This window comes from Cucurbita pepo, chromosome 4 (genome assembly GCF_057944985.1).
Source record: "Cucurbita pepo subsp. pepo isolate OVF chromosome 4, ASM5794498v1, whole genome shotgun sequence".
Taxonomy (NCBI): domain Eukaryota; kingdom Viridiplantae; phylum Streptophyta; class Magnoliopsida; order Cucurbitales; family Cucurbitaceae; genus Cucurbita; species Cucurbita pepo.
In genome coordinates this window covers 226,000-241,881 of record NC_141801.1, presented here as the reverse complement: position 1 = coordinate 241,881, position 15,882 = coordinate 226,000, and the positions used below count along the sequence as shown (strand labels likewise).

General features: G+C 36.5%; 3 protein-coding genes across 4 annotated transcripts; 1 reads left to right on the top strand and 2 right to left on the bottom strand.

Moving 5' to 3' along the window:
* The first annotated feature begins 1,497 nt into the window (after nt 1-1,497).
* On the top strand, nt 1,498-3,025 carry LOC111792121 (1-aminocyclopropane-1-carboxylate oxidase 1). The gene is made up of 4 exons (XM_023673456.2): nt 1,498-1,665; nt 1,821-2,047; nt 2,125-2,458; nt 2,537-3,025. The coding sequence occupies exons 1-4, from the start codon at nt 1,561-1,563 to the stop codon at nt 2,828-2,830; spliced, it is 960 nt and encodes a 319-aa protein (XP_023529224.2). The 5' UTR covers nt 1,498-1,560; the 3' UTR covers nt 2,831-3,025.
* A 603-nt stretch (nt 3,026-3,628) lies between these two features.
* LOC111793640 (inositol diphosphatase DSP4) lies at nt 3,629-6,820 on the bottom strand. Its single transcript, XM_023675609.2, has 5 exons — nt 6,316-6,820; nt 6,085-6,178; nt 4,221-4,278; nt 4,066-4,109; nt 3,629-3,981 (listed from the first exon to the last, which is right to left on the bottom strand). The coding sequence occupies exons 1-5, from the start codon at nt 6,567-6,569 to the stop codon at nt 3,796-3,798; spliced, it is 636 nt and encodes a 211-aa protein (XP_023531377.2). The 5' UTR covers nt 6,570-6,820; the 3' UTR covers nt 3,629-3,795.
* Nucleotides 6,821-8,046: 1,226 nt separating this feature from the next.
* Nucleotides 8,047-15,432, bottom strand: LOC111793981 (protein argonaute 16). 2 transcript variants are annotated; one of them, XM_023676073.2, is made up of 23 exons: nt 15,234-15,432; nt 14,285-14,524; nt 13,976-14,181; nt 13,670-13,891; nt 13,439-13,575; nt 13,233-13,330; nt 13,031-13,128; nt 12,771-12,936; nt 12,552-12,668; nt 12,368-12,475; nt 12,201-12,263; nt 11,336-11,449; nt 11,025-11,190; nt 10,696-10,808; nt 10,466-10,603; nt 10,244-10,374; nt 9,898-9,963; nt 9,723-9,786; nt 9,272-9,383; nt 9,107-9,180; nt 8,841-8,935; nt 8,722-8,753; nt 8,047-8,615 (listed from the first exon to the last, which is right to left on the bottom strand). In XM_023676073.2, exons 2-23 carry the CDS (start codon nt 14,501-14,503, stop codon nt 8,440-8,442), a joined length of 2,715 nt encoding a protein of 904 aa, XP_023531841.2. In that variant the 5' UTR covers nt 14,504-14,524; nt 15,234-15,432; the 3' UTR covers nt 8,047-8,439. The 2 variants fall into 2 exon arrangements, with proteins under 2 accessions (XP_023531841.2, XP_023531842.2); XM_023676074.2 differs by having other exon boundaries at nt 14,285-14,505.
* Between the last annotated feature and the right edge of the window lie 450 nt (nt 15,433-15,882).

The window sequence follows — 15,882 nt, the reverse complement described above, 5'->3', positions numbered from 1 at the left end:
ACCCGACTATAATTCAACTAGTTAAGATATATATATGTTCTAGTGTATACAATTTGAATTATTTACTCCTCCAAGATGTTCGTCTTTCTTAATCTTGAAAAGGTGACCCGTCGAATACGAGAGTGTTTTAACATGTTTACAAAGACCTCTGGCTTATTAGAGAAAGAGGGTTTGATGCCTCATAGAAGAAAAGGAGTCTTGCTCGAAGGACGGCCGATCCCATTAATCATACAACTAGGAGGGATTTCATCGGGCTAGGCATATGACAATTACAGGTCAATAATTCCATCACATCAAAATAATAGTTTAACTAGCTTTTCAAAGCAAACTTGCTATCTAAGTCCTCTCTTTCCACGCATGGGATATTCTATTCCACGGTGATAAAAATCATAGCTTCAAGACAATCCACAGGTACTCCACGGAGCGCTCGGGATTGTTTTATTTGTGTTTCGTGTGAGAGAATTGAGGAAGAAGGTGGTGATGATGTTGGATTGTGTATGAAACCATTTAAGATGCAGAGTAAGTTGAGTGTTGAATTACACGTTTGAGAAGAAAGTTTAGGTATTTTAGGTAAATTTTGAAGTGAGAAGAGACGTTTGGTATTGATAAGTGGAATAGGAAGGATGTGATTTGAGACTCCAAAATCATCACCAGAAACAAAAACAGGTTAAAAAGAAAAATCAAGTAAAATTTGGTGAGACTCACACCAAAAATTAAAAATAAAAAAAAAACGAGTCAACACGTTCTTTAATTATAACAACAATTTCTAATTTCATCGCTTTCGGTTTCTTAATAAAGTTGGTTAATGTTCAAAATCAAATTATATCTCACTTATTCTTACTCGTTTTTTCAAACTAGGGTTGAGTAAAAATTCACTAAAAATTTTTGTTGAAAAAAATGGATCGAACTTTCCACCAAAATAAAAATGACCCGGGTAAAGAAAATTCCCTTAATTCAAGCAAATGTCGGCTAACATGTAGTACAAAGTTTGGAATAACTTGTTAGTAGCATAAGTCGGTAAAGCTGATGTGGAATGAACGTTCCTGTTATACATCAGTGTACGTCATTTGAATCTCGATTCTCTTATTTGACACGCAACATTTCGACTAAGAAAAGTTATAATAGGTCGGTGGGTTTTGAAGAGAATATCGAAAGGTAAATAAGAGAAACGAGATAGTCGTGTTGCGAAAGAAGGGGTGAATGGAAGGAAGTGAGAAGGGATTATTAGGGTGTGGGATTGGTAGCCACAAAATGGCTCCAAGTTTGGTCTAACATGAAGAGATGATAAAGCCATCAAAGTGGGTCCAACCCTGACCAAAGAGGAAATTCAATCTTCAATAACCTACCTCTTCCCACATACATGCATGGGAATTCATGGGCCCATTTTTTTTTTTTTTTTTTTTTTTTTTATCATTTTTATAATTTGTTCATCAATTTCTTCCCACTTTCCAAATTTTTAAATCCAAAACAATTTCCCCTATAAATACCATCCATTTTCTCTTCATCCACCATAACCAAAATCCCAACAGAGCTCATTCAAGCTTTTTGTATCTGCAAAAAATGGCCATTTTTCCTGTCATCAACTTGGAGAATATCAATGGAGATGGTAGAGCTAAGATCTTGGAGCAAATTGAAGATGCCTGCCAAAATTGGGGATTCTTTGAGGTGATTCTTAGATTACGATTTTTTTTTTTTTACGATGATTTGAACGTGTGACCGTTTAGAGAAAGTAGAGATGTCTTGACCGGACAAGATCTTGGTTTGGTTTGTTGTTCTTTGTTTCGGTTGTGTTTGTAATGGGTTGGAGTTGGTTTTTGCAGCTGGTGAACCATGGGATCTCACATGAGTTTTTGGACACTGTGGAGAAGATGACAAAGGATCATTACAAGAAATGTATGGAACAGAGGTTTAAGGAGGCTGTGGCTAGCAAGGGGTTGGAGGCTGCTCAGGATGAAGTTAAGGATATGGACTGGGAAAGCACGTTCTTCTTGCGTCATCTCCCCGAGTCGAACATCGCTGAGATGTCTGAACTCGACGAGAAGTACAAGTATGATGATATTGTTTACTTTGAGCATAAAATTTGTATGGTTATGTTATATAACGCTGCATGTAAATGATTTATAGGGAAATTATGAAGGAATTTGCTAAGAAGATAGAGAATCTTTCAGAGGAGTTATTGGATCTTCTATGTGAGAATCTTGGGTTGGAAAAGGGGTATTTGAAGAAGGTTTTCCATGGATCAAAAGGTCCTACATTTGGGACAAAGGTGAGTAACTACCCGCCGTGTCCGAAGCCGGATTTGATCAAGGGTCTCCGAGCTCATACCGACGCTGGTGGCATCATCCTCCTCTTCCAAGATGACAAGGTCAGCGGCCTGCAACTCCTAAAAGACGGTAATTGGATCGACGTGCCACCGATGCGCCACGCCATTGTTGTAAACCTTGGAGACCAACTTGAGGTAGGTGGTAGGTCACAACAATATGGTATAAAGTGAAGAAGGAAGGAAGGATAGATTTTAATGTTTCTAAATTTGCAGGTGATCACAAATGGAAGATACAAAAGTGTGATGCATAGAGTGATGACTCAGACAAGCGGGGGTGGTCGAATGTCGTTAGCTTCGTTTTACAATCCGGGGAGCGACGCCGTGATCTTCCCAGCGCCGTCGCTGATAGAGAAAGAGGGTGAGGGTGAGGAGAAGAAGGAAGTGTATCCCAAGTTTGTGTTTGAAGATTACATGAAGCTGTATTTGGGAGTGAAGTTTGAGGCGAAGGAGCCAAGATTTGAAGCCATGAAAGCCAATGCTAATTTGGGTCCAATGGCAACAGCATAGAAGAAGAAAAGGAAAGAAAGAAAGACCCACTTTTTTAACAATAAATATTTAAAGGGGTTGTGCTTATGTTGCCTTTTAAAGTGGGTTAAGTGAGTCATTCAATCTCTAGTCTATTGTTATTATTTTAATCAAAAGTTAGAAAAGAATATCTGTTTGGTCCCTTAATTCTCTTTATAATTAAATTCTCTTTCCGTTTGTTTCGGTTGTTACGCAATAACTAGAGCACAGTGAAATTCTATATTAGTCGGAGAGGAGAACCAAACATTCCTTATAAGGTGCGGAAACCTCTCCCTAGTAAAACCGTGAAAATGACGGTGACACATAACGGGCCAAAGTGGACAATACCTCCTAATAGTGAGTTTGAACTGTCACAAATGATATCAAAATTAGACATTGGGTGGTGTGCCAACGAGAACGCTAGTCCCAATGGAAGTGGATTGTGAGATCTCACATTGGTGGGAGAGTGAAACGAAACATTCCTTATAAGGTGTGAAAACCTCTCCCTAGTAGACACGTTTTAAAACTATGAATCTAACCATATTGGGCCGACTAACGAAAGTGTTATGAGAGAACTAGAACATCCAACCGTGCAAGACGGGTAAATCATAATCAAGTAAAGAAAGTGTTAAAGAAAGAACTAGTAGATTGAAGTTTTCATTAAATAAGGAAATGTGAACAAATAAGCATAATGGGTACGTTTTCTTTTGAAGATGCTTAAAATGGAAGCACTTTAAAGGAAGCTAAAAGGAAAGCTAAAAAAGGACTGAATGAACCTTCTTAAAATCTAATACACATAAATGAGTTGGGTGGGTGAATCCCAGAGAATCCCTTATGGATTTATAACCATAAATATAGTTTGAGAACAGTAAAAATATACAACTATAAGGGAGGGTAATAACTTTGAAAGAGATGTGAGGCATGTTCTTCCACTAATGATCGTCCTCAAAATAGGCATACAAGACAATTTATCTTTTGGAACAAGAAAATGAAGATGGCAGATACTTCAAGCCAGAAACATCGAATAGTTCAATGAACCTCTGATCTGAAACTCTTGCCTTGGCAGCGGCAAACCGCTGATACTCATAAAAGACTGAGGATAGGCACCATTTCTGCAGCTTTCTAAAGCATCCCACAACACAACCAGTTCGGTGCTGAAGAGTGAGATACAAGTTAAACTAATTAGAAACTCAATATGAGCACTAGCATGGTAGAAGCTCACGGGTTTAGTTTCAAACCTTCCCTCGTTTGCAATGGATTAGAACTGGGCGATTCCTCACATCTGCATGGTGGAAAAAGGAATGCCCAAATGAACACAAATCCAAACTATAAAACTTTAACATCTACTAATTCAGCCTCATAAAAGATGTGAGATGTGAAGAATGGTAGGTACCGAGAATAATTTTAAGTGCTTCACGAATTGTGTTGTCTGGAATGTTCACAAAAGGCTCCTGTATTTAGTTTCAACAACGAAGTGATCAGCGTTCTTTTAGAGTGCTATCATCTGTTTGTAGCTACTATAATTGCTACCACATGGTTGCTACTATAATTGCTACCACATGGTTGAGTCTAAATTTATGTTAGGTATTCAAATTTCGGTTAGAGACCATTACTCTCAAGTTCCAACTCTTTGATTAAGGCATATGATCTCAATCAAAAGATTAGAAGTTCAAATCCTTGGCCCCACTTGTGAGAGTATTAAAAATTAGCATTGGCATGACACTAAAACAAGCAAGGAATGGTGAACACGCCCTCTTGACTTCTTAAGTTGTGAGATCCCACATCGGTTGGAGAAGGGAACGAAACATTCCTTATAAAGGTGTGGAAGCCTCTTCCTAGAAGATGTGTTTTAAAAACCTTGAGGGGAAACCTGAAAAGGAAAACCCAAAGAGGAAAATAGTTGCTAGCAGTGAACTTTGGCTGTTACAAATGGTATTAGAGCCAGACACCGGGCGGTGTGCCAACAAGGACGCTGACCCCTAAGGGGGTGGATTGTGAGATCTCACATCGGTTGGAGAGGGGACAAAGCATTCCTTATAAGAGTATGGAAACCTCTCCCTAGAAGATGCGTTTTAAAAACCTTGGGGGGAAACCCGGAAGGGAAAGCCCAAAGAAGACAATATCGGTTAGTGGTGGCTTGGGCTGATTCCAAAATGTCAAGTTTTCCATGGGTTTTTGCCAACAATAAACCTTCAGTTGACATTCGGTATATGTAAGGAAAACAAAGCAACTTCATCCTATTTCTCAATCAAATGAACATGGGAAGAGCTTTAGATGCAATGGGGAAGTTCAAATGGAAGTCTAACGCCCCTTCCCTCGTGCTACCCCCACATTTAAAGAAAGAAAACGTGAAGATATCACTTCATGATCAAGGTTGTTCATTGAAAGAAATACTTCGTCAAAACATCTAGTAATCACCCCATGACTAGTAGCTCAATGCCATAAGAATCATACAACCAGCTCTCCTATCTCTCTGCTCTTATTCTTCCCCTTTTTGTGTGTGTTAATACGTCTTAATGATGGTCATTATGTTCAATTGATTTTCAACAGGCCAGAAAGTTGTTGAGAGTAGTTTCAGAGATATCTGGAATAGCACTAGTCAGATCAAATTTCATACCAAATAGTATATTTGATCAGCTCTCATATCCAAATTCCTCATAAACTAAAGAATCAAGTTTACATATGCATCAAACTTGTCTGAACCAGCCAACACAATTTACACAAGCTAAATTTTGTGAGCTAAATCCCCAAAAACAGTTTATCATGAACGTGGAAACAGTGGAAGCAGTTAAAACTAAGATGCAAATTCCTCTTAAATGTCCTTTGGAATGCAAACCAATATATGGCTCAAAGATCATGGAATGACTATATTCAGCGGGAGCCTCAACATCAAATGCTTGCATATTTACTCTTTTCCTTGTATGCAAATTTACCAAGAAACTTGGTTGAAGTAGCCAAGTGGGTTCTAATGATCTCTTTGGTAAGTTCATATGCATACAAGGCATGCCAAGATGAACTTTGCATAGCGATAATTGACATATATCATCAATTGAGAGCTTAGAAGTTCGAATATCCGACCAGTAAATGATGTTTAACTCGAAAGAAAAATATGCATACAAAGCATAATCACAAAAATCACCTTACAAGTAGCTTCCCCTCAAAATTGGGAATTGTCTAAAACTATCTCTCAATAATGATGCTTCGGTGAAGTAAAACTTTGAAAAATTAACTTGCAAAATGGAAACAAGAGAACAAACCTTAGTACCTTCAATCCCGAGTTGAAACAATCGAATTCCATTCGACTTGAGAAAATCCATGCTCGCCTCAGGATATGGCTCAGGACAAAGACATCTAAAATATACGTTAAAAAGCAATCAGTTCATATTCAATCATCGATTATCAAACAAAACATTACAACTAAGAATACAAAATCAAGAACAGACGAACAACGAAAGTAAACTAAAACCGAGCCAGTAGAAAACTCTTACATAATCGAACGAAGGCCTAAGGTCTGCAAGAAGTAGAAGTTGGAAGAGTCGGGGAAGCCGGAGCGCAAAATGCCATTGTCAACGACGGCGAAGTTCAGGGGAGGGACGAAAAGGTCATCGCCGGCATTCTCGCAGTCGGCTCCATTGACGACAGACGTCGTGGAACGAGTAGGGTGGAGATGGTCGGAATCACCATCGGCTTCGACGGAACTGCGTGTTTGGTCGAAGTGTTGGGAGTGGTGATCGAGTGGCATGACGGAGTTAAAGAAGAAGAAGAAGAAGAAGAAGGATTTGAGAAGCTGTGGGGAAGAAGATGAAGTGAAGTGAAGTGTAAAAATGGAAGAATCGGAGGAGATATTCGGGTGGCGGTGGGAATTGGGCTTACTCCGATCCCGATTCCGATTCCGACGAACACTTTAGTTTCACTTTATTCGGAAAAATATTTCGACAGTTGAAAGAAAGAGCGAATCGGTGGACCACGGGAAATTCCAGAGTTTTTTCTTTTTCTTTGACCCTATGAATTAACTCTGAAAAGACATTTATGTCCCTCCCATTGAAAAATTAACCAATCCAACCATTTTATTTAGATAATTCGTTAATTTATTTTTTATTAGTGATTATTTAAAATAATTTTTTATTAATCAAATTTTAAAGTAGTTTTTATTTATTAGGAATATTATGATTTATATTAGATACATAATTATTCTCAAATGAGTTACGATAGGTTTGAAAATATATTAGTTTTGTTGTGTTTTATGTAGAATAAATTTGGTAGAAGAACGAACTTGGTGAAATAATCGGTGCATACAATTATTCTATCAATTAAAAATATATGGTCTGACATCTATCAGACTCTATAAATATTGCAGATTAGAGTAGGATAAAAATTTATGAGAGTCTAGAATATTTCAACGACTCTTTTGACTCATACACAGAACATTATTGACATTCATTCCTCACCTGTAAAAAGAGGGATAAAGAAAGAACGCAAAGCTACCAATGAAGAAATCCGAAAAGCTTTAAAAAAAAGAGAAGGGTTTTGGTGTTGAAGAGTTGTGATGTTGGAGAATAGTGGGAAATGGAACATTCTTAGGAATATGCTGAGACAAAAAGGTGGGCGTAGGCTTAGGGTGCGAGGGCTTTGCGCCTCGTCCTTTGCTTTTGTTTAAATTATTTTTGGGGTCTTTTTCTTCTTATGGGTTTTTTTGGGATCATAGTTAAATTATATGATTCTAATTTGTCAGCTGGATTATAGTTTATATTATAATAAATGAGCTGATATATCAATATATAAATTGCTTGCCAATCAAACTTTAGGTTCACATAAAAAATTCAAAAATAATTGTTAATTATTCAAAGGGTTTACTCAATCTATAGTCCATAAAAATAAAATATAGCTAAACTATTGAAATTATTTTTGAAGATGGGAAAGTTAAATATTTGAGCCCTTATTATAATGATAATGATGATTGAATTACGAGCCTTATCACAGGAGTATTTGCTTGCAAGTCTTGTATATAGATAAAATCAATTTATTTGGAAAACATAGGACTTTTATTTTACCAAATGAGTTGGAATGTCGAGAATTGTTGGAAAAGAGTTGGTACTAAGAAATATATCTCTATTGGTATGATGACCTTTGAAGGAAACCAAAAGAAATTGTATTAAATGTGTTGGAGTTTCTAGCATGGTATTAAATGTCGAACAAAGAAATTGTGTGACTCAAAGATGTAATCAAAAGGGACTACTTTGTTTGAAGGCTCCAGAAAAAGGAGTTGAGGTTAAATAAAGGGGAGGTGCTAGCCTTGACTTTGTTCGAGAATTAAGATTTTCAGTAGAACAATAGACCTGTTTTATAATTAAAATAAACATAATAATCTTGAAAAAAAGAAATATTGGCACTCTAATCTAACGAGCATCCTGTGCACAAAATTCAAGCTTGGAAGGTTGGTTGCTGCTATCTACTTTTCTCTACTCACCTATCTATGATCTTCTCATTGTCCTACCACCTTCTAAGTTGGTTTGCTATGGTATATATATTTGCTTCTATATTCCCGCTCTATCTACACAAAATTTCCTAAGCTAATAAAATTTACCTGAGGGGAAGAATAAACACTGCCTGCCTCAGCAGAAGAACATAGAGCCATCAACATCTTTGTGCAATCGGGGAAGCTCCAGAATCGAAACACTTCCACTTGAGGTAATGGCTCCTTGTTCTGAGGAGGTTTCAGAATGATCCTCAAACTTAATAAACTGGCTCATCTGTGCGGCAGCAAGATGCGCATAACATATCGGTGCGGCTGAAAATTGAACGGGAACGAGTTGACAGTTAGATCAAGAAAAAGGATTGAAGATTAGGCTGTGTTGAGTATTTTTCAAAGAATATATCAGGCATGACTAAATTACCTATTGAAAGTGCAGTTGTGCTCCTTTGATACCTGAAGAACATAGCAAGATCAGTAAAATGAGTTGGGCAACAGCAAATTTTATAAAGAACTGGTAAAATCAGAGTTGTATACACTTACACATAAGATAGTGAATGAATAAGATTTTGAAGATCGTCAGGAGAAAAACCTATTTCGTCGACCAGGACATGGTAGTGTGCGGGCCTTGACGTGCCCTGTTATTAATACAAGAATCAACATTCAAGATAAAGTAAAATACCTGAGCTTAGAGATCAGCTACTTGCTGCATGCTTTCACTCAAAAAGAACATCCCATAAAATGAGTAGAGCTTATCGAAATAATCAAATGCGAACATATTAGAATTACATATTACTAAAAGAACTTACAATCATTCCCGCATGAGCGCACATGTAGAAGTCATAATTTTTCGGATGTACAACTTTTGTGTCGACAACCGTTCCTAAGGAGAGAGGGAGAGAGAGAGAGTATCAACGCCACTGGAATAAGGTGACTCTACATGAACAAATTAAAAGCCAATGATAAGAACAGACCAGGTGGAACATTTTCTGGGGCACCAGCTTGAAAAAATTTTGTATGGTGATTTTTTTGCCCTACAATAACCGTGAATTTTGGAACATTAACCTCTCCAAGATGTTGGTAAGCCTGCAGTAAAATGAAAATCTCAGAATCTGGAATTACATTGACAATTAATCCGAGGACAACCAAATTCATTAAATGTCCATGGTTAAGCTAAAGTTTCCTAATGTCGTATAGTGACTAAAATGTCATCAAGGTTCTTAGAAGTTTATAACGCAATTAATAAAAGATATCAGAGACACTTGAAGACTACAACCAATTTTTCTAATTTATCATCCATCATAATCAAGCGATCAGATCCAAAAACAAATGGCAAGATAGCCCAAAACTTGATTAAATATGAATATAGTAGATGGTTGAAGTTCAGAGGGATTAGAGAATATAGTTCTTATAGGTGTAAAGTACCTTGACTATTTGATCCAACTCGATGTTCAAAACTTGATTAAATTGAGATTCGCTAACTCCGTCTCTGAGAATAAAATTAAAACCTCAAGTAAGGTTGGGAGTAAAAAAAAAAAAAAAAAAAAAAGAGGTGGATAGACGTGATTATCAACTATCAATTTAACTACCAAGGTCCCACCTAAAGACAATGATCTGAGCTGGTTTACGGCCATTGCTCGTTCTATAGAAATCCAAAAGCAATTCCCTGCATCACAAGAGGCGAGCATTTAATTAGGAAAACTTTTACCCCTATTCCTAGAACTTGTACGATAGATATTACAAAAAAACTAAAACATAACTGTACGATAAATTTAACCAAAAAATTCCGGAGACCTTCTGAGATTTATGAATGAAAATACTAAGACATTTTAAGTTGTAAAAATAAGGTATGGTGCAACTACAACTGCAAGTGCAATATATATATTATATAATTTTTAAAACCAAGTCTTCCAGGTGGGAAATTGTTCGTTGTCAATGACAAATACCTAATGATACCATCATCATTGCCATCCTCCAGAGGCTTATATAGAGCATCAATCATTTCCAACTTAGGGGACTGCGTCCTTACAGCTGCTCTATACCTTGATATTAGTGGCCAGGATCTGGATCCAACAACCTAAGAAATCCAAAAGTAATACCAACCATCAAATGTCTAGCCAAATAAGTTAATATCACACAACAAGAAACCAAAATATTTTGTTACTTACTGCAGCAATTGATGGCACGTCTGATCGTCCAGGAGACCCATGAGACACATCCATTCCCAAGATCAACGTTGGAGTATCTTTTATCAATGGAACACAGGACGCATGCTCAATAGCCAACAATGAGTTTATACCTCCCAGCTAAAATGAAAGAAAAATAAATAAATAAGATGAACCTAGCATTAAAAAAAATCATTGGCTAAATAGGAACTGCTCAAAATTGTAACTATTACCTTAGAGTTAATCTTAAGAAGTACATTAGTAATATACTGATCATTAATTTTAGTGGGGGAAATGCACTGTGTAACAATCCCAAAGTCGCATAGACACTTCTTCTTCCAAGGTCCTTTCACAATGCAAACGAAAAGAGAGAACAAATTCTTAAGAAAATAAACTGATTAAAAGAATGAGATGAGGACAAAATGCGCAGAGTTAACAGTGCCAAAGCACATGGATGACTCTTCCAGGTTCCTTTTCCAATGTAGAAGTCTAAAATAAAACATAATGAACGCATGACCAGAATCTGAAGAAAAGAACACGCGAGGGAAAAAGAAAATCAGACCATAAATATCAGAATTTTTCTTTTCTGGGAGGACACACAGAATAAAAGATGGTGGGTTTGGCAACTTTGCCATGATCTGTTCAAACATATTCTCAACCCTGTCAACAGGGCTGGCCCTTCTAGAATGCTGGTCTTCCTCGATCAATGTAATTGGTCTTTCAATATGCTGCAAACATATGTATGTACGAGAGTCCAATAAGACAGAAATTACAGTATAAAGACTTATTTGGTCAAATTATGCATTATATGCACGTAGAAGAGCAATAGAAAAAAAAAATTATGCACCATAGTGCATGGTCTATTAAACCTACAATGCCTTTATTTCTTCCGCAATTGATAAGTTCACGTGATATGTAGCTAGTATCACAACGTGCTGAGAAATTAACCACAATCCAAGAGTCAATGCGAGTGGGATTCAGAAGTGTCTGCAAAAGGAAGGAAATGATCCGATATCAAATACAAAAAACAACCACAGGTCAGCAAAAGTCTTGCATATCTATAATATACACAAATGTATTTTAATATCCAAATTTTCCTTCATTTACATCCCTTTTATGTCTTTTTGACCATGAAACTTGAAGAGTCTAATACTCAAAAGGTACAAACCGCATAAAAAAGTGAGAAGAAAACAAAAAAAAAAAAAAAAACATTTACAACGGAACAATAAAAGCATGTCAATTCAAATAAATATCATGTAAAGAGAAATCAACAAAAAGGCTAGGAAAGAGACCACCAAGAAAAAGCTTGTCTTCAAACTAATACTTCAAAATGAATTCTATGATTATATTTAATTATAATCAGTTTTAAAATTTTAAGATCATAATAATTTTCCTCAAATGCTACACTCCCTATTTTTAGTTTGTTTTTCCTTCTCCATCAAATTCACTTCTTCCTATAACATAATAACCTAATGTTCTAAGTGTGTTAACAAATTGTGAAGTAGTGTCACCTACGAAACTACATATTTGTTAATAAATAATTTATTTTATTGTAAGTATAAATTATACAAGATTTTATACATATACAAGTTTGCATTAGAGAGATAATTTTAATGTGCTAAAATAAAATGAAAATGCTATTGACAAGAAAATAAATAAAAATATCATGTGCAAAAAGACTAATATTCTAATAATAGCACGTTTTGTTCTCTAAAACTTCATATAGTTTCACACTTACCTTGTTATTAAAGTTCCATCGTCCATTACGAGGGATACAATCATCACTTCTACCAACCTTCAACTGAAAATCAAAAGTGCAATCATTTAAGACCAAACATAAGATAGTTGAAATTAGGATGACACTGAAAATCTCTCTTATCCATCAAAGGATAGGCAATTAGTCACCTTTGGAGATTCAAGTACACGACCCTCAACCTGTGTCAGTTGTTTATCAATTTTTAGCCCACACTGAGCTAGCACCGGATCCTCATCATATCGATAACTTTTCAAAGCCTGCAATAAAATCTCCCTAAATCAGTGGCTATTAACAATAAGAGTTATATGAACTCAGATTTTGAAAAAAACTCACGTCGGTGACAATTTTTATTTTTTCCTGAGGCTTCTGCCTTGATTTCTCGACCAAAGATGCTCTTTGCATTGAAGACAAAGCCTTTGTGTAGCGTTGAAGCGAAACAAGTGAGCACAACTAAAAACCCCCAAAACAAGAAAAAAAAATGTTAAAAAGTTTAAAAAATAAAATCATCATGAAAGTACAATAATAACTCTCAAGCACAACGATTGTTCAAACCTCTAAAGGTAAATAATTCGGCCGTTTAGACTTCCCAACATCTAGACATGGCAAATAAGCAGAATAAGTCAATTCAATGCCACAATGTCTGACAAAGTACTCATACACAGTAATATCAATCATCTCTCCATCTGTACTGCCGTTATTCTTCAGTTTCATGGAAAAACTAGGACAAAAGCAAGGATGAAGGTTATAATCTTTTTAGAAAAAAAGGTAGCAAAAAATTTTGTTCTAAATTCTCTCGTGCAACAATGACATACAATTGTTGGTTACACGGCTTTTCACTTAAACCAGTGATTTTAAATTCCATGTTCCGATGCCTTGCATTAACCCTCAAGTTCTTCAACATTCTTTTTGCCTGTACATTAGTAAAAATAAGAATGAAAGAGACGTTAGAGAGAAGAGAAAATTAAGTCCAGCACCAAAATCAAAAACTGAATAATGTATTCGTAAGTTTTGTACCTTCACCCAGTCAATATAACGTGGTTCACGTACATTCTGATTAGCTATTAGGAAGTCGATCACTGATCCAGGTTTCAGGATCATTGTGGTAGAAACATCTGCAAAATGATATAAAGGATTCCATATTCATGATGAATGGTATATAACATACAAAATCTTACATCAATTGTAAGACATGCAAGAAAAAAAATAAATAAAACTGTTACCCATATTCAAGGATAATCCATCCTGTGCCAACCGGAAACTGGAATGGAATCCCCGTACTCCTGTTACCCCTCCTCCAATATCAGTAAAGTTCCTTGAGTCATCGTGAAAGAATGACTGCCTTACTAAAAGACATCCCCTGCAAAATCAACGAGACTGTGTCAAGACATTAGTTAACAAACAGGAAAAAATGAACATATGAGTTAGCTTAGGACACAGTAGAAGGCAATTACCGGTTTGCTGCTTGTTGCCTCAGGATAATGTCGAGCACTCTCAATGCATCCTGAGTGCCGCCATTATCTACCTCTGATCCCTTGAGGGCAGTAAAAATGGATTTCATTGGAATTTTCGTAGCAAAGCTTAGCTCAACCTTAAAAGTCTTTGACTGAAAACTATGCTTTGACCTCTTCCCAGCCCCATTTGGGCTCCCACTGCTCCTAGAGTTCCCAGATTCCCTGTAACAATAGTAACCGTGTCTGTAAGTTATAAATGAAAGAAATATAAGTATTTAGTTAATATGAAATAACACATGGACGTACGGTTTTGCATATGATCCCTCTAGCACCACTGTGAAATCAAACTTGTTTTGCGGCAGGGGGCCGATGGAATAAAGACATTTTTCTCCATCATATGCAAACCTTTTATTAGCGAGTTCAGCAGAGTAAGTTTGATAGAGTTTATCCATGAGTTTCCGTCCAATTTCCTTTCCTTCAACAGGCTTGTTATCTTCATAGCTAATTGTAACCTGAAATCCAAAAGCAGTAATAAGTACAAACATGTAGCCCAACGGACGAGTAGCAGCAACAAATAAAAGGAAGATAATAAGAAAAAACAAAATTAATGCATACACTGTATTGATAGAAAATTAAATCGGGAGCATTGACAGACACTCTAAAGTGGTTAGTGAGCAAAGGAATGCGTCTCCCTTTGCTTCCTACACCACGTCTACTCATTATGGTATATGTAGGAGGCACCGCCTTTTCTGGCTTCATAATAGGAGGTACTGGTGTCCCAGGGGGCAAAGCAACGGCTTCGCCTTCACCTTCGGAATGAGTAATGTCAACCATCCCTGAAACCAAAAGGAAAACCTGGAGCAGTGAACGCAGAGGGATTACTAACTTTAAGAGAACATAATACCTTCACAAAATATAAAAGTTGAGACCATCTTAACAACTTGACAATGCTATAACATCTCAATGTGTATAAAACGAGTCAACAGAAAACATGCTAAAACCAAAAACAAACAAACACAATCTGCTAGCATCGCAAGTCAAACAAACTTTAGGGCATTCCAACTCAATAGAACTAGCCATCGCAGATAATCAGGCTTCATGAGTCAATATATTAGGGGGGAAAAAAAAGGCATAAAACAAACCAAAACATTAAACCAGCAAGGTACATCATGCACATGATCCAACGACTCATAACTCCAGTTGAAAAAACGAGAAGTTAAGCAGCTAAACATCAATAATCAAAGAACGAAAAACAACGTATCTTAACTCTACAAGCCAGAGAGAAACCGAAACCAACAGAGAAAAACGATCGCAGTAATTGCAGTCCTGCAATGCATGAAAGTGAACAAAACATTCTTCACATTCGGAAACAATGCAGCAAAATACACAAAGAACAAACCAATGAAACTCCTCAATTCGATCAGTACGGCTTAATACGAAGAGCAGCGACCAAAGAAAAGCGTGAAAACAAAGTCAAATTAAAAACTCGACAGTGGAGAATGCTAATAGAAAAGACGAAACGAACAAAGATTACAGAATACACACGAAGAAGAAGAAGACGAACCTGTAGAAGCCAAGACTCCGTTTAGGGTTTCGAGAGGACAAAATTGGGGGAGAAAAAAGAGCAGAACGGCTGTTCTTCAGTTGTTTGCCGGATGTATCTTCTGAGGAAGACGAAGCCCGCGAGAGAGTCTGTGTTTATTTTGGAAGGAAAATTTTGGAGCCTTTTTTTAGTTTGTATTGCGAGTGATCGGAGGATGAATACGGGGACTGTCAAAAAGTAACATATTTATCCGTACGCTACGATTTTTATCCGCATCAGCGCCGTAAATCTGAGGGGTAACTAAACGAGTAAACGTGATGCCTTTTCAACGGATGGATTTTGCTGTTCGGGTTTCAAGGTAAAAAGATTGAACGGTGGTGATTTCAGTGTTTCGTAGTCCGGATGTACGATTAGGTTTCTTCTATTCTCATACGCCAAAAGAAACTATAATTGGGTAAATTTTCGTAGGTAGAATTTTCAAATATATTCTATTTTTTAAATCTTAAATTTGGAAAGAAAAAATATTGAATTGATTAAAATCTAAATTTTTATAATTAATCAATTTTTTAGCTAGATTCCATTTAAAATAAGCTTAAAATTCTTTAAATAACATTAATTGCTTCAAAATTTTATCATATTATCGAGAAAGAAAATTCCACTCGGGTCACAT